Genomic DNA, 19608 nt, shown 5'->3' on the forward strand with positions numbered 1-19608 from the left:
TATATATATGCATTTTGTAATATTTGCATTTGATTTTTATGTGGGTAGAATGATTTTTTTTTTCCTTAAGGGCCATTGCATGAGTAGAAGTAGTTGAAAAATGCACTTACAAAATGTATGAGGTAAAAAATTATTCCTTTATATCATTTTTAGGATCTGTTTTACTTTTTGTGCTGAATGACTTTGGGGACAGCTGAGAGGTTGTCATTTTTTTGAGCATTTCTTTTTTAACAGTGAATGGCTGATTGTTAAATTTACAGGATATCTGCTAAATATTTCTCTTACATTTCAGCCCCAGTACTTAAGAAAGAAAGTAAAGTACTTTGAAGTGTCTATCACTATAGTCTAATATCTGCTTAGATAATTGGTTAAAGCTTTTCACTGTAAAGTGTCCATTTTTCATTGCTTGATTTTCAAAAATACCTGGTAAATATGAGTATCATCTGCTACAAAGGCTTGTTATTGGCAAATTAGTTTTCCATCATGGAGATACAGTGTATTTGTAAAAATGTGAAGAAATTTGATGCCATAAAAAGGTTCTATATTCCATTTTATAGCATCTAAGAGTAAATTATTTATGCAATATTGTTGTGCTATTTATGGATGGTAAGAACCTATATACAAACAACTTTTGTTAGAAATGGCAGGTATTCTGACTTGCAGATATTATTTCTTTCACGTAAAGCAGAGAAGAATTCAGGACAAGCCTGCACTGTAGAATGAATTTCTCAATCAAATAAAATAATAATGAAGCATCCCAAGTAATTGATGCATAACTGAAAAAGGTGATATGCTTGCCTGTGACTAAAACTGTGTGATGTAATTTGAAAGTTGTTGTTTTTACATTGGCAGTTGATAACTCCATGCTTCATTTATGCCATGTCTAAACTTGATTCAAGCTTAGGATTTGCCTGTTCAGAGAGCTATTGAAGCCAATGAGATTCTGCAAAGGCAGCAAAAAATCTGATAATGAATTCCCAGCATTTTTTAAATATTACATTAATCAAATAGAATAGAATAGAATATTTCAGTTGGAAGGGAACTATGATGATCATGCAGTCCAACTGCCTGACCAAATCAAGGCTGACCAAAAAGTTAAAGCAAGTCTTAAAGTGCTTTGTCTTAGTGCCTCTGAATCACTGACAGATTTGGGACAGTTTTGAACCATTCCTACTAACTTTTTTTAATAAAATAAGAAAAATACCTTCAGGCATACCTTTATTTTGTTTATTTTTCTTAAAGATTAAATACATGAAGCTTAAGAAAGCTTACACAAGGGACCTTGGTAACACCCTCATGTTAATCTACATGCCAAGCTTTACCTGGCTGGACCCTTGGTTTTGTTCAAGTCCTACCACTGAAGGTGTTCATCAACCTAATTTGTGAAATACTCTGGAAAAACAGAATTCTAACATTTTGATAGGAGGAACAAGATGGATGAGACTGTTGGAAAACCTCCCCATACACAACACAGCCATCTAACTGTGACTTTAGTTGACTGACTGCATTTAATGCAAAGAAACTTATGTGTCTCAAATGGTCTTATACATCAGAAGATAAATACCATCATTCATTAGAAATCGAGTGCCTCCTTTAAAACTCACTAAAAATAGAACATCTCTTTTGAAACACATTCTAATTCTCACTGAAAACAATCTTCAGTGTAGAAGTATTTAGATGCAGGGATACAAAATGTACTATTTGCTTGTGTTGTCTAGTAACTTGTCACTTTTGGTCAGAGCTAAATATTTTCTCATTTTCTTAATTTTCTGGCTTTATCAGTGATTAGATTCCCCCCAATAGGCTCTTATGGTTGTAATAATAAAATTCAAGAACAATCATTGGTGGGTGTTAGATGTAGTAATGAGAATCAGGCAACAGTTCTTAGAGAAAAAATAATTAAGATAAGCAAATCAGCAAGCAATCAGAAAGATTACCTATGGTATTGGGAACTGGTAGCAATATAGTCTCAGTGATTCATGAAACAGGCTCAAGAAATTTTTCTCTTTCATGCTGAAGCACAGATAACAGTGTTGTAAACAGAGAGTAGAGATTCCCCTGAACTGGTCTATGAAAGCTATAAGAAATCCCTAAGTTTCTGTAGAGATCAACCCTTTTTACTTGGCAAGTAAAATGCAAAGATTTCAATCAGCACCCTCTGTCAGGAAGAAATATAAATATAATCTCTGAGTTGCGTTCATTTGCTGATTAGTAATTTAGAACATTCAATGACAGCTTAAATAATTAAGGCAACTCAATTAAGAATGTCATAATAGCAGTTAAAAGTGATCTGTATATATTCTCTGCTGCATACTCTCTGCTGACAAAGCAGAGGTTTGTGGCAGGACCTGATGCCGAAGAGCCACACCATGGGCACAAGGTGACTGTAGAGCTGTGGATCCGTGGCTCAGTGCAGTGCTGTGGCAAGGCTGGGTTCTCAGTTGCCATGGATTAGGTCCGTCTGGGGAACTCGGTCCAGCTGAGCCAGAGTGTGGTGCTTGACAACAGGTCTCAGAATGTTGTTTAAAAATGTCCTTAAAATGTAAAGCAGCAGGTAATTGTGTTATACTCTTTAATGCACCATTAAGTGTGTAAGCCTGTACAAAGCATGTTCTGAAACACATAGATGATGTTACTTTTGGCTGTGCTGTTGTATCTCAGAGTAGCACCTTCCTTTGTCTGCTTGCCTGGTTAGCTAAGAATTTTTTGAAGTGTGAATATTTCCTGTGTTAAAATTCTTTTTTTTTATCCTTTTAAATTTTCCTAGGAGGTGTTTGCATTGCTCAGTCACTCAAAATCCCTCGGGAACCAAGACCAGGAGAATTTGAAAAGATCATCAAGCGCTTGTTGGAAACTCCAAATGCTCGAGCAGTGATCATGTTTGCCAACGAAGATGATATTAGGTGCCTGTTTCCTAATTTTGTGTTTTGAAGATGTTCCTCTTCACAAACATGCTTGGTTGGCTGGTGGAAAATAGACTAACAAAGAAGTTTCAGATTCAATCCTATGTAAAAATTCTTGGAAATCTGACGATAAAAAATGGAGTTGTAATTATAGAGTGGGCTGGCCCTTTATTCTGTGTAGTTCCAGACTTCTCTTAGCTCCTAGGAGTGCAGTGCCAATTGGCAGTTATTTGGAGACTGAAAAGGAAGAAGCCAATGAGAATGCTAGAAAAATATGGCTAAAGATGAAACAAATTAACTTGTGTATTACTGTATCTTGAGTTCATTACAGCTATTGTTGAATATGCCTTAGACTGTGAAAACTGTAGATTAATTAATTATTGTAAGCTTATGCATAGCCAAAATAAATGCTGGGTTTCTCACATTCTTTGTAAATGGAATTTGTTGTTTGTTTGCAGGAGAGTACTAGAAGCAGCCAAAAAAGCTAATCAGTCTGGACATTTTCTCTGGATTGGCTCAGACAGCTGGGGGTCAAAAATTTCACCAGTCCAGCAGCAGGAGGAGATTGCTGAAGGAGCAGTAACCATTCTACCCAAAAGAACATCCATAGATGGTAAGGATGCATGTGGCACAAACTTTTCATTTTCTGTCAAAGTTCAAGTACTTTGGGTCTCTTTAAAAATAATTTAAAAATGATGTAGTCCTTGATTACAGGGAATTCAAGAAAAGCTTTCCAACCAAGTTACCTGAGTTGGCCTGATGCAACAATAATTTAATATATCTGTTGAGATGAAGAGATGCTGAATCTGCAATTAGGCAATCTTGTAATTGTCCAATAATTGTGACACTTGGAGTTGAGAGCTTCTTAACCATAGCCTCGTCATTCTTTGGGACAAATAAGGAGAGTATTGGATGAATGATGATGAATCAGATTATTCTCGGGGGAGGAGATTAATCTGTGCCCTGCTTTCCACTCCTAAACTTACTTTAAGGTGTTACTATATTAGGAAAGATTCTTACTGGGTGAATGAAGTGGAAGTTGGTTTGCAGTACCTTATTCCTGTGAGGGTACTGGATATAGTAACATCTCTTATGTCTGGGTAAGTGTGCTAAACGGGTAATTGGTTAGGAAAAATGAACATATTGATGTTACATAGAGAATTCAGCCACTGGGAAATACTTGTAACGAGCTAATACAAATGGAATGTGTTAATCATGATTTCATTATGACAGCTTTGCAGGGGTAAGGCTGGTGATCACCAGGTTTAAGTAGGAATCTTTAGTTTCTCAACTGGTGTCATTAACTATATAAATAAAAGCAGAATTTTAAGTGTCCTGAATGTCCTCTTGTTCAACAAAGAGCTACCCCATGACTTTATGTGGCCTTGAAATGAAGTCTAATCCTCAGATGCTAGCTACTGTGCTCATAAAATAGTTTGTATCTAAAGCTTTTTCTTGTTCTAATATTTATTAAAAAAATCTGATATTGTCATTAAATTTATATTTTTATACTATTTTATACATATCATATTCTAATACTTCTTTCACTTCTCTTCAATGTAGGGTTTGATAGATATTTTCGGAGCAGAACACTTGCTAACAATCGAAGAAATGTCTGGTTTGCAGAATTTTGGGAGGAGAATTTTGGATGCAAGTTAGGATCACATGGAAAAAGAAATAGCAATATCAAGAAATGCACAGGTAACTGTGGAAATAAAACATTATCTGTCAATTGTTTATAGGAGTGACAGAGAGGAGCTGCTTTCTTTTCATCACTTTTCTGTCTCCCTTCAGTTCTCCAATGCATATTGCTGAGTTGTAAGAAAAGTGTGACTTTTTTTTTAACCTGAAGAAAAAAAATCATGGACAATGTATGAGAAATTTAGCAGTTAATTTGCACAAATACAGTGATGGCACAGATTTTATTAAAGACCAGTGGCAGTGGTCCCATTCCATTTATATTTTCAATGACTTCCTCTCTCCCCCTATCTGTAGCTGTCAATATGATTTTTTTTAGCAAGTGTGTGCATCATGGTAATTTTCATATTGTTAACCCTAAAGTATATACAGTGAAAATTGAATTTATGTGTAAACTATTGAGGTCTTGATGATAGGTCAAATCTTGGACTCATTATTTAGTTTACAAACTGTGTTTGAGGATGAAGGAAAAAGCAAATCAATATGTTCTTATTACTTGTCCCCATGTCCAAAAGAAGGATCCTGTATCATATTATAAAACTGAAAGCCTCTAAAAAGTTTAAGCAAAAACTTGAAGTAATTGTCACTAGTTTTTTTTGAAAACGTGCTTGCTCAGGTATCACACCCAGATGCAATTGTCATGGCACCTAACACAGCAGACACATCAGCAGCTGACTTTGATCTTCTCTGTGAGATGTTGTTTTCTCGCTGTTACTTGAAAAGTTTATTACAAGAGTGTTACTTTCTGTGGCTACAGCAGACTACTTATGCTACTTTTTGTGTAGATATTTTTACCTAATACCAGGGCTCCTTGTGTCATTTTCTTAATTACTGCCACCACTCCCAGCATTGCTGGCTGTGACCATCATCTCTGTGAGCAGTGCCAGCAGCACTACACAATTTTGCTGCACTACATACATAAGTTGTCTGTGATGAACCTTGATTTTCCTGGCAGTCTCTTCTTTCACCCAATAATATTTTCCCCATGGAACATTAACTCTTTTTTTCACTTGCTGTCCCAAGATTTCTGACTGCTTGCTGACACTTTCATGTAGCCTTAGTTGTAGGAGTGCCCTTCCAAACTTTCTGCATGCCAGCACCCCACTTCTGGGCTTGTCTGACAGAAGCGCTTTAAAGTCTTCAAGGACATGGGTCCCTGCACTTTCTGGACCATCAGATTTATTGTATGTGTATTGTGCCATCAATTCAAAGACTTACTGCACTGGGCTTCACAAGTCACAGATACAACTCACACAGAAATACCAGAGCCATGCATTCACTCTGTCATTTCAGCAATGCCTTGTCTTTGGCCTTTTACCACATATTTCACAAAAAAAGGGTAATATTCAGTTCCTCACTGAGCTAAATGATAGCTCATTACTCTAATCCTTTACTCCTTGACCTTGATTCATATAGCAGTAAATCACTACTGGATAGTTACCCACATCTGGAAAGGGATTATTTTATTATTGCTGTTTTAAGTGAATAATAGATGGGCTTTTTTAAGTTCTTCAGGTGGAATGACTGGTGTATGTGTTGTAGTTTAGGAAGCTCTAAATGTTACCACAGATGGCTGTATGACTTATCTCAGCCTCATCGCATCTGTCAAATTGAATTACCAGAAGTAGTGTATGAAATGCATAGGCTGTATCTTGATCCAAAATAATTTCTAATTTGAAACAGATATCTGTATATTTAATGAAAAATATTCTGGTAGATTCTCTGAACCTGAAAATAGAAAGAAAACATATTTCTTGTGCCTAGAAGGTTAACATGGTGCTAAGTGATGGGACAAAGACGTGGGAGGTCGGATATTGCTGTTGCACGTGCATTTTAACTGCAGGGGAAAAAAACCAATGAATTCTTCTGCAAAGTACCTATGAGTGATAGGACTCTTGACTAAAACCACTGCCAAGTGGCTTGCCACAATAGAGGAGGTCCCCACTCGAACTGAAGCAGATCTGACACAAACTGGCAATTCATCATGATCCTTATGCTTATCTAACTCAAATTTAAAGGATTGGGTATAAAAGGTACCCCAAATATGATCATTTTAAGTAAACTGAATCAAGAAATGGTGGTGGTGGTAGTAACCTCCTGTGATTTAAGGAAAATTATAGGTAGAGAATGGGTGAATGACCCCCCCAGCCCAATTTAGACTCAGAGAATTGCAAATGATATCTTGACACAGCCCAGTTCATTTGTCAGGGCCTCTCATGCACAAAAGAGAGGCAGCAATGAAATCCTGGCTGGTTTTTCATACCACAGCCCTCAAAACAGTTGAGTGTGTACTATGATCTTCTATGTCTGCTAAAAATTAGTGTCCTACCCATGAATTTATCTTTTCCTTGAGAGGCCAAAGGCATTACCTCATGGCCAAGTCTGCTCTGAAACAAGGGTGGTAAGTAAAAAAAATGAATGAATCCCCAAATTTTAATAAGAATATAAGAGCTGTTACATTTAGTTTTATATAACTTTATATTGAAAACCTTGAAGTTACTATGGCCTATCCCCACTGCCATTTTTCCTTGCAGTGGGCTTTCTCTGATATTTTGTGAGTAGTGCCTCAGTCCTGATTTTCAGCTCAATTCTTAAAAGGCATGTGCAGGTGGCCAAGCATAGGAACAGGTTGCCCACAGAGGTTGTGGAGTCTCCCTCACTGGAGATATTCAAGAACTGTCTGGATGCAGTCCTGTGTCACGTGCTCTGGGATGACCCTGCTTGAGCAGGGAGGTTGGACCAGTTGGCCCACTGTCAAACCAGTTGGACCAGTTGGCCCACTTGCTTCCAACCTGACCCATTCTGGGATTCTCTGCTTCTCTATTCCCATCTCTAGTTCAGAACTTGAAGACTATATGTAAAAACACTACTTATTCTAATTTTCCTGTATTTTTATCTGTGCACTGCAGAAAATAAGATTCTCTTTGTGTTTTGCCCACGAGTCCAATTTGTAAATCATGTCACTGTCTGTATGAGTCTTGAAGATGTGTCTGGATGGGGCACTTTGGGATATAGTTTAGAGGTAATTGTGGTGGTGCCAGGTTGGTAGTTGATCTAGATGGTCCTGAAAGTCTCTTCCAACCTTAATGATTCTGTGATGTTTTGATGTCAGCAGACAGTAGTACAGAAAGAAAGCCAAAAGCTCAAGATACAGGCACATCCTGAAAATCTCTCTCTCCAATGATATTAAAAGGTAAACTGATAAGGTATAAAGTTTTCTCAGGCTTGAGATGTATTTTATTATGCCTTCCTGTTTATCTTACTTAGGAGGTACTTGAATCTTTTTCTCATATAACATTTGTAATTCCCAACAACAAAACTGATATCCCTGTTCTCTATTTAGTCAAGTTATTCATAGCTATAAATTTTTGCTGCCTGCAGTGAGGATGCTACTGGTCTAATCCAATTTCAAGCATTTTTTTTCCCTATGAAGATACTAGAAAATGCTTAATAGTGGAAAACCTTTCTCTCTTTTATTTTCCATGTAAAATCAACAGTCTTTTAAGCACTGGAAGTATGAAAGGAATTTATCTTCTTTTGAGGTTAAGAATTACACAAGGGCATAATCCTTCTTACCTTTTCTTTTCTTACACCTTACTGATTATTGCAGTCTAGCATTGTAATAACTGAACAGTTTATTTGAATTTTGAAATCCTGTTTATTTGTGGTTGGTGTTGCTTCTTATTCCTATAAGAATTTGTGCTCTGAAGATACATAAAGTAATAAGTTTCTTTTGAATTTGCCTGTTTGTTTCTTTTCTGATTTTTGCCGTGTTACAGGAAGCAATGATTCACCTAAACTTTGAAAAAGTAATTTTTTTGCCACTATTGATTTGAAGCTAGCTCTGTGTGTTTCTGAATGTGAGTGTACATTGATCAAATCCTCAGTATTAGAATAGTTCATTGAAAAATATTAGAGATTTCTTGTTCTGACTTTTCTGGAATTAAAAAAAAATCAAATTGGGCCATTAACTTAGTAAGCATGAAACAATAATTCAATGACTACCCTTAAACTATTTTACTTGGGGAAGAAGAAAGGCCTTTGCAGGGAAAACTCATTTGTCTTACTACAACAAAATGGAAAAGGAAGGAGCACTACCAAGATTAAACCATATGTAGAGGTTACAAGAAGCCTTACTTTACAAATTTATACAAGGTGTAGGTTTTCTCTATTCAATGAAAACATCTTTAGTGAGATATGATCCTTTTAGGGATCTTCAGTAATTTTTTTCTAGCACTGGGTTCTCTGTGGGGAGGAGAAGTGAGGAGATGGAAAGGTTTTCACTCATGCCTGTGCCCCAGCAGAAAAATGTAAAGGCAGAGACAGCATTCTTTCATTCTTTGATTCCTGTTGGCTCTTCAAGAGGAGGGGCTTGCCTGGTGGTTTCAGGAGATGGCAGAGACTCCATGCCTCTTTCTCAACTTTAAACTTAACATCCTCATATGTAATTTTTCTGTACCCTCAGCTTCCCAGTTGACTCTACCAGGGGGGCAGTTTTGATAGTTGAAGGTTTAGCATTACTTGGAAATAATGTGGGCTGACCAGACTTGTTCTTAGCTCCTACTCTTGGTTGTTGAGTGGTTACTTGTCAGCCCCACCTTAATGCAGATTTCTAGATCTTGTCTTCCTTAAGAAGACAAAAGGATAAATACAATTTTTTGAACATCAAACAAAGATATTGCAGAATACTCTTTTAATAATTGCATTGAATAGAGACAACACACAACATCACTTTTTCCAAAAAGCAGAAAAGTAATAGTAAAAGGAAGCAGCATTAATGATGAAGTGCAAAGAGAGAAGAGTAAGAATTAAATCTACTTAGATTTGCTTTCATTAACCTCACGGACTGCTAATATTTGGTTTCAAGCTAACAAAAATTTTGGAAGTCCTCTTTTTGTATTTGTATGTATTTGTTTGTGTGCTTACACAAGCAGATATGTGTTTGTATTTGTATGCTTAAGCAGATAGAGATGTAACTTGAAAGTCGCTTACTATATCATCTTTTAATGGGAAAAAGCTCAGCTTCAAATATGACAAAAGAAGTCACAATTCCATTGAGATTTGTTCTGGATTTTGCCCACAGAATTCCTTGAAGGCATCCATTATGGTCTTTGCACAGCAAAATGGGGTCCTTTAATAAAACCTCAATGTAATGTGGCACTTCCATAAAACCTCAACAAAAATGTTAATTATAAATTTTCTTCATCTACATCCCCACAGAAGGAGTCTTCCCCCTGTTTTTTATGGTTAGAATTCTAACTACTCTGCAAACCTAATCAGCCTTTAACTGCCTATAATGTCTGACTGTGCTGCTAAAAATAAAGATGGAAGAGTTTCCAAAAGTATAGAGACCTGTGTCAATTAGCCTAATTTCAATTTGCTCCATCAAGATGAGCTGTATGTTTCACTGAAAAAAAATCATGGTTCAGTATAATAAAAACCATGCATACCTAGGAACTTTTCAGAGATATTATTTATTTTCTTAACTAACCTCTTTGAAATTACAGTTGCCCCTAAAAATATTAATAGGAGGAAGTAAATTTACTCTTGTGTGTGTGCAGTCACATTCTGAAAAGTTTATAGGACAAATTGAAAACCAGAATGTGAATCTTTTAGTGGCACAATGACTTGCTATTTTGTTTGAGTAATAGCTCCATTACCATCAAATCACTCCTAAAGTAGTTTCTTTTCTTGATGAGACCTACAGAAAATTAAGAAAACCAGCACAGATGCAGTTGAGATACATGAATTTAGCACAATTCTCAAGAGGCACTGAGGCTTAGGAGGGACTCTTTTAAGAGTACAGAAATAGCTGTTGCTCTCCCTTTTTGTGATTTGTGAGTTGTAACTGGGATGTTTAGGTGTAAGAGTGAGAAAGGGCAATTCTTATTCTTTCTATTCTTTTGTTGTTGCTTGCCGTTTTCTTGATTCCCATTTGAAATGTATCTTCTGCACAAACCCAAAATAAGTTTTGGCATGTTATTTCTATTTCTGAAATGTCTATTGCTGTTTTGTGTGAGGACAGTAATCTGACATAAAAATCATGCTGGTTGGATTTGCAGTATTAACAGGAGCCAAGCTGACTGTGGAATCTGTGCTACCAATCACATCCATTGGGCACAAAAGACTTGGAGGGGACATGGAGTGACTTGCAAATAAATTGTTGATGCAAAAGTCCCCACAGGGTAGTATTTTCTCTATTAGTTAGTACTTGATTTACAGGATATAAGCAATTTTAAAAGTGAGAAAAAGGAAAAAAGCATATGGTAAAAGAAAATAAATTCTTTATCTTTCTATTGTGATCTCAATACTGATTAATTGTTTGATATTAAAATAGATTTCAACTTATTTTGATCTTAGTTACTACCAACACCAGAAGTAAACCTATATATATTAATAATTATATTAATTTTATTATATAATTAGTAAGGGTAAATGAAGTTATTTCATCAAGTAGCAGTGGAAATACTTAGGATTGCTTTTATATCATGAGCATTTTCAATACATTGAGTAATTATTCACCCATGAAATGTCCCTGATTTATAAGTGATTGCTCATCTTTTGTGGAAGGGAGTTCAGACTGGTCACCTGTAAACAGATGTAGATGCTTTTAAATCTACCAAGTAGAATTTTATTACAGAAGTAGTCCATGAAAAATCAATGGGACGTACACAATGAACTTTAGTATAATTCAGTGTAGGAAAGGAGGTCAGAATTTGGCTTTTAATGTTTAAGTGTAGCCATTAAATGTTCAACATTAGTTCAACATTTCCAGAATATTATTTGTATCCAATATTTGAGTTAGGTGTTTTTGTATGAAGGGCCCTTCTGAAAGGTCAGGTGGAAGCACAGATGTCCTTAATTTGTGTTAAAATCTGGGTACAGGGGACGAAAGGTATATTTGTTATATTGAGTTCACATTGGTTTAACTGCATGACTGGGCATAATGATTTGGCTCTGGACTAATGCATATTTAGGGCTTGCAGGCTTGAACTTGGAAGGAGCTCATGAGAATGGATTTACTTAATTCTCCAACTTCTGCCAGGCCACCTCCATATGTCTCTGTAAACTGCTTAGACTGGTATGACTTACCCTGTGAGGATGCCCACCTCTCTTTATAGATTGCAAATAGTCCTAGATGACTAAATTGGATCAGGTGTCCCACTTTTAGATTGCTCAAACCAACTGAGATGGCTCCCATTCCATGGTTGCTCTGATCATCACTTTCTCAACAAAGCAATCTTCCTTCCCAGTTCCTGTAAGATCCCAGTGATAATGCTAATGTTTTAATATTAATTATGAATATTAATTAAAGAGATAATTTAGCATTCTTACAGGCACTTTCACACAGAGAAACAGAAGGGTGGTCAATAAATGACAGTCCTCTGTACACAGATTATCAGAAAATATTCCTCAGATCTGAATACGTGACCATTTGCTTATTGATAATACCCCAGATTTCAAGGATGCAATATCCTGTGGACTTATGCAAAACTATTTTAAAATGACTTGTTGAAAAAAATTTACATTTCTGTTTTATATTTAGGTTTTGTCTTAAAAAATCAAATATTTAATTATTCTGGCTGAAATCCTTTTATGCTGTGAAGAGACAGTACCAGGAGACAGAGAAATTAAGGATTTAAAAACTTGGATGAATCTACATAATGTGTGTGAGCTGTCACTGAGACAAATACAGCTGGTGTTGTGATCTCATAGACCCTGTGGAAAATAAATGACTTTCAGTTTATTAAAGCAACACTGTGGAATGAGTTGTGCTTCCTTTAGTGGTATCTCAGGTTTTAACAGTAGACAATGGGTGTTTGTAAACAGTAGACTCTGTGGTGTTTCTACTCTGACTTCAGCATTTACTGATGTTTTGGCAGCCAAGAATGATCTTGGTTGATTTTTTTCTTTATTAAAATGTAAAACAGTGAAAGGGAAAGTCTATGCACTACATAGATTCCACCTGATCTCACAAAATTAAAATATCCAAATGCCTTCAAAGCTCTGCAGTGATGGGGCAGGTGGTGTGCTGAGGTCATGCTCTTCAGGGTTCCCTTGTTTCCAATCTGTTCTTTACTTTTCCATGTGCTTAAATATTATATATTTGGGCCAGAGATTGATTTTTTTCAGTTTTTGTTGTTGAACAGACTTACCTGTTCTATTCTTTCAAACAAAAAGAAGAAAAAAGAGGGGGCATTTGCACATCATAAACCTGTTTGTTTGAGTCCTCTGAAATTTAAGTGCCACATAAGCATTGTTTGGCTCAATTTTCTTTTCAAAAAAGAAAATATGGGTGCTTTTTGACTCTTAGTGCTAGATTCTGACTATTGGTAGACTTTTTCCTGAGCTGCACTCTAGAAAGAACAGTTCTTCAAAGACTCTCAGGTAGATCAGCAATTATTCTCTCATCTTGAAATGAACAAATAATATCCAGCACTAGAAGCACTTCAAGGTAACTTTTTAAATTGACTACAGCTTTTGAAACTATAGCAAACAAGAAACAAATTCATTTTATTCCTTTTAAATTTTGAAAAATTGACCAGGTCTCTAAAAGTGGCAGTTTTCGGAGCATTCTAAGTGCTGGCTTGAAGAGTGGTAGCTGCAATTGATATCTGCAATTGCTTGAATCTCTGCAATTCACAGAACCACTGTGAAGAATATATTAGAATTAAAAAAAATTAAGATTGAAAAATACCACCAACATCATAGAGTCCAACCTTTGACCAAACAACACCATGTCCAGTTGCTTCAATTTCAGAAATAATCTTTTATATTTCATATAAAATAATGAATTTTTAGTCACTTTCCATTTTATCTGAAATTTTTTTACCCATTCCTCTGTGAAATAATCTTACATGTAATTTATGATGACAGTAAAGGAAACAGGGTTTGAAACACCAGACCAAAGATTTTGCAACTTAGTTTCACAGAGATAAAATACAAAGGATGTATAGCCAGGTCTTCAATGCTGTACATGAGTGTTGCTTTATTGACATGAAGAGTTATGAGATTTGAGAGGATATAACCCCCCCAATGAGAGTAATAACTTGATTCTTTGTAGAAATCACAGAGTGGTCAGTAATCAAAGGCTGAGTAGATAAGAAAAGCTTTAAAGGGATGATCAGAAGGAAAGCTACATTGCTTTTCACTTCAGAAGACAAGAGTTAGATCTTATGAGTAGGGTGAAAATAAGCAGAGCTTTGTAGTCAAGTTGAACAGAACCTTGAAATAGAGACTAGAAGTTTGAACACCCTATAAAAAGGGTAACCAACCAAGAATTTGATCTCAGCAATGCTATACTCTGAAATGTTCCAGTAGCAGTGAAAGCAAAATTGCTTTTAAGAGTGGACTACAATGCATGTTACTCTTTTGGTCTGCTTCCGTGTGGTTCTATTGGCCCCAGTGTATATACATATAAATATATATATATATAAATTTATTTTTTCTCATTTAACATGAATCTCTCTTCTGAAAAAAAGAACTAAAACTTCTTTTAACCTCCTTCACTGTAGTATTGAATCATATTGGCTTTTGCTTTTGGAGCCTTTAACATAAATGCTTTATGTTTAGTTCCAGTAATATATGTGACATTGTAAAAAAGAAAGTATGTTTTTAGGATATAAATGGTGATTTTACCACCTTCCTCACCTTTTTACAGTGCTCCTTAAATAACAATTTTAAAAAGTCCTATTTTAATTTTTTCCTTGGTTTATATATTTCTTTTCTTATTCCATTTTAGAAAGTTGCATCTGAGCATACATTGGTCATTATTACAAAGGTTCTCATTTGTAGTTGTATTTCAAATTGTGCCTAGAGAATTCATCCACATAAAGACCAGCATCCTTTCTCTTCTTGGGGTTCTCTGTTCTTGTTGGTCATTTACAAGATCTCTGGCTGATGCTTCATTATTATATTTGCTTGCCTGATATATGGCTATGTGAAATTTCAAATGATCATATTTTCATTATGTTCAAGTCTTTAGTAACTCTTTTATGAGACTATGTACATTTTGCTATAGCTCAGTTTATTGATTCATTTACCAGCAAGTTTATGATTATTTTTGGTTTTTTCCTCAAAGTGTGCCTTTCTTAAAAAAATAAAAAGTTTTTAATGGTAGTTTAAATTAATTCTTATTTCAGTGTGAGGAATTGAATTAAATTAAATTATGATCAAGCATTTAGGGTGCAATTGTGCATACAAAGAAATTGCTGAGCAATATTTAGAAATATAGCTCCAGCCATGCAAGGTAGGCTGTATGGGACCACTTTTGCATGAGTGCAGCACTGCACTGAGCTCAGTAGCATTTCCTAGCTCAAGGATCTTATGAATGATTATGAATACCTAAAAAAAGTCTTAAGTATATTTTCTAGATGTGTAGAAAATTTCCATAAATGTTCCATAGCCAGTCCCACAAGGAAATAGTCATTTTAAGTGCTTGCACTTTGTGTTCTTGTGATAGCTCCCTAGAGAGCAGGGAAAATTATTGGAAAGTTATTGGAAAATGTGTTATTAAAACTTTTCATTGATCATATGTTCTTCAACTTCGTATGTGATTAACTTTCTGATCAAATGATGATTATATGCCCCTATTCTTTTGGTTTTGACATTCATACAGACCTACTCTCTTGAGCATTCAGTTTTAAATATTGACATGGTTTGTGGCATGCATGTACATATGTCTCAGTATGCATTAATCTCCTGTGTAAAATCTCCTTTCCCTCAATCCCTACCTGTATGCAAGTCTGCAAAGGATGACTTTGGAGGAAAATCTTATGCCTTTTCCAGTGCCCTCTCCTGTCTTTAATCTTCGTGTTACTGATTTACAATTCACAATAGAAAGTCTAAATGAGAAGGGAAGGACTGAAGAAATTTTTGAGAGTCATAGGAGGCAGCCTGGAGAAAGGGAACCTGATGCTGTGGGAGCTGGGCCTTAGGGCTGGACCTCTTTGTAGTGGCATGTGCTGGCCGGCCTCAGGAGAACTGTTCCCAGTCCCCTCTCCCTTGTTCCTAATCTTAGGTGAAGGAAAGCATTTAAAATGACTGCTGTTACACATAAGAAGCCTATTTTGGAAGCGGGGAAAAATTTAATTAGGGTCGAAACCTTTATTCTTAATTTATTATTCAGGAAATCCTCTTGAGAAGCAGGACTGCAAAGAAGATCAATCTTCTATTTTAAAAAGGATTTTAGCATTTGGAATTGAAATTAAACCAGTCCATTTTACAATTCAAAGAAAAGAGAATTAAGCCTTATTCCATCCAATGAAAATACTCTAGTGTGTTATCTAACATAAAAATCAAATGCATGTAACCAAAAGTTTCAAACTGGTTCAGTTCTAAAATGCAACAGTTCCATTTATAACACAGTCCTGGTTTTCTCTACTATTTTCCATAAAACCTAAATGTTGCTAAGTATTTTAGAAAGTATATTTACTGTAAAGGAACTATATTCTATACTGAAGGGTCACTCTGTAACAAACCCTCCCCATAAGTCTATAGCTTAGGATGAGGACAAAACTGAATGATTTGGGACCCAGATATATTTTATCAGAGCAGTGTATAGTATTTTATTGTGTACAGTACATGCATGAACAGTAAATATTTTTCTATCACACAGATGATGGAGACAATAATGATAGTGTTTGTGAATGACATGCTGATTATGATGAATCACACAGATAAAAACATTGACATTCATCTCTAGTAGTTTTCCATGTCTCTGGACAATGGATTTATCCTCCTAGAGGGCTATTTTTCAGCAGAAACTATCTAAATTGGGCATTTGACCTCTTCCTCAAAATCAAAGATATGATTGTAGAAGTAGAATGTCAGGCAGGAGCTGGATAAACTCACCACTTAACAGTTATGTGTTTCCTGAAAGCCAGCTATATCAATTCCTACAAGAAAATGACACACTGTGAAAAATGCAAATGTAATGCTCCCGTTGAACTATTTTATTTTAAACATTTCCAAAAATTGGAAGATTTATGGCTCTTCTTTTTATGCTGGCCTATTATCCCGTGAAAAAAATAGGATGAAAGTTTTAATGAGTTACTGCACATGTACCACAGGGATGGGTTATTCAGCTTTTTTGAAAAACTAATTTTTGGCAGTATGATAACATCAGAAATGGAGCATATTTGGTTCCTGATGACTTATTGCTCAAAAAAGAAGTGATTTCCTTGGTTTGTTTTTCATTCAATGCACACTGGTAATTGTGGAAATCTCATCTTTAACGTAAGTTTTCCTAGTTCAGAAGATTTCTTGATGTCCTCCCCTATTTGAGGGGACTATTGTGTTCAAAGATTCACAGAATTGTTAAGGTTGGAAAAGACCTCTTCAATCATCTAGTCCAACACTGTCATGTTCACCGCTAAACCAGGTACATGTTCTTCTGACATTTACTAAAACCAAGCCCCTCTTTCTGATCGATGGACTTTCCTCAGCCAGGTGTTAAATCAGCATCTTTTTAACTTTGCGGTATTTGTGCCATCCAACAGACAAATTCTTGGTTACTGAGGTAAGAATGCACACAGCCATGTGGGCACAGATACCATTCCAGCTGTGCAATTATGTGAGCTGGCAGGCTTTGGTGGAGCAGAAGCATCTGGTGATTGTGGAGGCTGAATGGTCTTCAGGGGTCCAAACAAAGCAAAGTCTCCAGTCAGTCAGAGGATGTTTTACTTTTTGTTGGGCCATGTGCAAACTTTCAGATTTTTTGTTTGTGCATTGTATTAATGCTGTGAGGTTTCACTGCTACTTGGAATTGATAATTTAGGTACAGAAACGTTCCCACTATTAAGAACTGGTAATTCAAATTCAGACAGGTTAGTAATATAGGCTGTGAGAAATACGCTGTCCAAACTTAGGTCCATTGTCCATTCATACCTTCCAAAAAGGAGAGAGAAAAAAAGGAGATAAAATGTTACTTCTATCCTGTACCAAATCATTTATTGCCTACCCATTTGATTGTTTATCTGTTGCATGCAGTGGTTTGTTGGTTAATTGTACTACCCCATAAAAGCTTTTAGACCTGCCTGGCCTATCTTCTTCCACTTCTCTTGGTCTGTGTCACTTACATAAATTGACCTTAAGAGGTGATTCTTAAATGAATTTCCTCTTTAAAATGTTAAATATTTTCAATAGAACTCAATTGTGAAGAAGTTTAAAGTGATGCCTTAAGTTTTAGCTTTCATATTTTCAGATTCTGTGCTGCCGAGGTGTGTAGTTCTGAGCTTCACAGAAGTGTAGGTAATCTCTCTTCACAGAGTAGGCAGAGAAAGCAATTCCTTTTTCTACCTTGGGACCAGGGACAACCACTACAAATTTCAGGCCCAAGAGGATAAACTGTGGACTGAAGAGAGAAAACAAGGAGGATGGGACTTCATAATCTGGGGCTGTAATTGGACAATTAGCCAATATGCAAATAGACCAAAACTTACAAAAGTGTGAGACCTCGTGAACAGTCGTGCATTTTGTGACCATTTTGGGTTTCATCTTGGATATAGCCCTGGCCAGGCTCTTGTGTTGCCCAGCGTGTATCCATTAAGGCCTTTTAATAAATACCTGCTTTATTCTTTGACTTTGTCAAGCCTCCATTCTAGGCCAGCCTTCTCAAGGCAGCAAAAGGACTTGCATGGATGAGCCTTGTGTGGTTGTATATCATACCTCATACTTCCTAGCATTGGGCTGGTAGGCTTTTAGCTTTGGGAAGTGGATCCGTCCCTGGTTTTCACCTTATTTGAAGCATGTTGCTTCATACTACTGCAAATCATTCTAATTGCAAGGGGAAGGCATTAATTTTCAAACTTGCTTTTTGGAGTTTGTTTAGAAAAGCCCATTCAGAGAACAGGATGTGCAATTCATAACTCAGGTGCTGAACTTTTCCTTTGAGATGTGAGTGTTTGGGTACAATTCTGAAAGAAACTGAAATTCTGGCGCCATAGCACTCAAAGATGTGTACAAGACAGAAATGCAGACAATCCTGACAATGAAGGAGGAGCCCCAAAGAACATCAGAGATTGACGCCTGAGGAAGAAATTGCTAATTTACCTCGACTGTGAAATATAGAGTTGTTGGACCTTAGAACAGATGGAGAGAATTATATGCATGCCACTGTGAGAAAGGCAGAAAGAATTTTTGTTAATATTGTCTGCTTATTTAATGGTTTCATTTCTTTGCTATTTTTATATATTTTCTTCACCTTCTGCTTGCACCATAATCCATTCTTCCTTTTCATTTAATTTCATCTGTCGAGTTTATCGAGCTATGTCAAATCACTCTGTAGAAGCAACTTTTGGATTAGTAGATTTGTTAGGTCCTAGAGTATAATAATTAGGTACATTCAGGTAGGCTTGAAAAAGAACAAATAGCATGAGTTTTCACAGCAGCTATTCAGTGTGACACTCCTGTGTGTAAGAATCCTTTTGACTTTCCTCACTTACAGATGCCAGTAGTCTTTTGTAGCAGCTGGTCCCCAGTTGAGACTTACTCTCCTTTACAGCTTGAATGCATGGCTTGTTTCCATTGGTGCTGTCAGGGTGGTTAAAATCGTCTTGCAATTTTGTTTCACCTACATGGTGACTCAGTGGTAGAATGTATTAATAAAAGTTTAGAAATAATAACGGTGTTTACCCTTGAATTTAGAAGACTTTGAGGATGTACCTTAATAGTGTCATGGAACTGGTGCAGGTTCACACAGGAATAGATTTCTTATGCTTTGCTAAATTTCCTATGGAATGCTGAGTGCATTAGGATCCATGGTAACGAGGCCTGATGCAGAGCTGTATTTCTGTGCTGTTGATAATGCAAGTCCATCTAATTAGCACCAAATGTCAGGGTACTAAGAGGAGCAGGTGGCACCATTTGTATCTGAAGTAAATACAAACACAGTATTTATGTGCAAAACCCAGCAAAATAAAGCCTTTTATAAAGTCTGTTATAGATGGTTTGTGTGATTAATAAGGTCTGAGAGGGAAAAGTTAATTATAAACTGTGACCCATGAAC

General features: G+C 36.1%; 1 protein-coding gene across 5 annotated transcripts in view; it reads left to right on the forward strand.

Annotated features, from left to right (window-relative positions):
* GRM8 (glutamate metabotropic receptor 8) overlaps positions 1–19608 on the forward strand; it is a 320858-nt gene that overhangs the window by 140686 nt on the left and 160564 nt on the right. For all 5 annotated transcript variants that reach the window (XM_038155039.1, XM_038155035.1, XM_038155036.1 and 2 more), the window contains 3 exons: positions 2768–2903; positions 3362–3516; positions 4467–4604. In XM_038155039.1, the coding sequence (XP_038010967.1) occupies positions 2768–2903; positions 3362–3516; positions 4467–4604 (429 nt within the window). The remainder of the gene's footprint in view (positions 1–2767; positions 2904–3361; positions 3517–4466; positions 4605–19608) is intronic.

Source organism: Motacilla alba, chromosome 1A (assembly GCF_015832195.1).
Source record: "Motacilla alba alba isolate MOTALB_02 chromosome 1A, Motacilla_alba_V1.0_pri, whole genome shotgun sequence".
Lineage (NCBI taxonomy): Eukaryota > Metazoa > Chordata > Aves > Passeriformes > Motacillidae > Motacilla > Motacilla alba.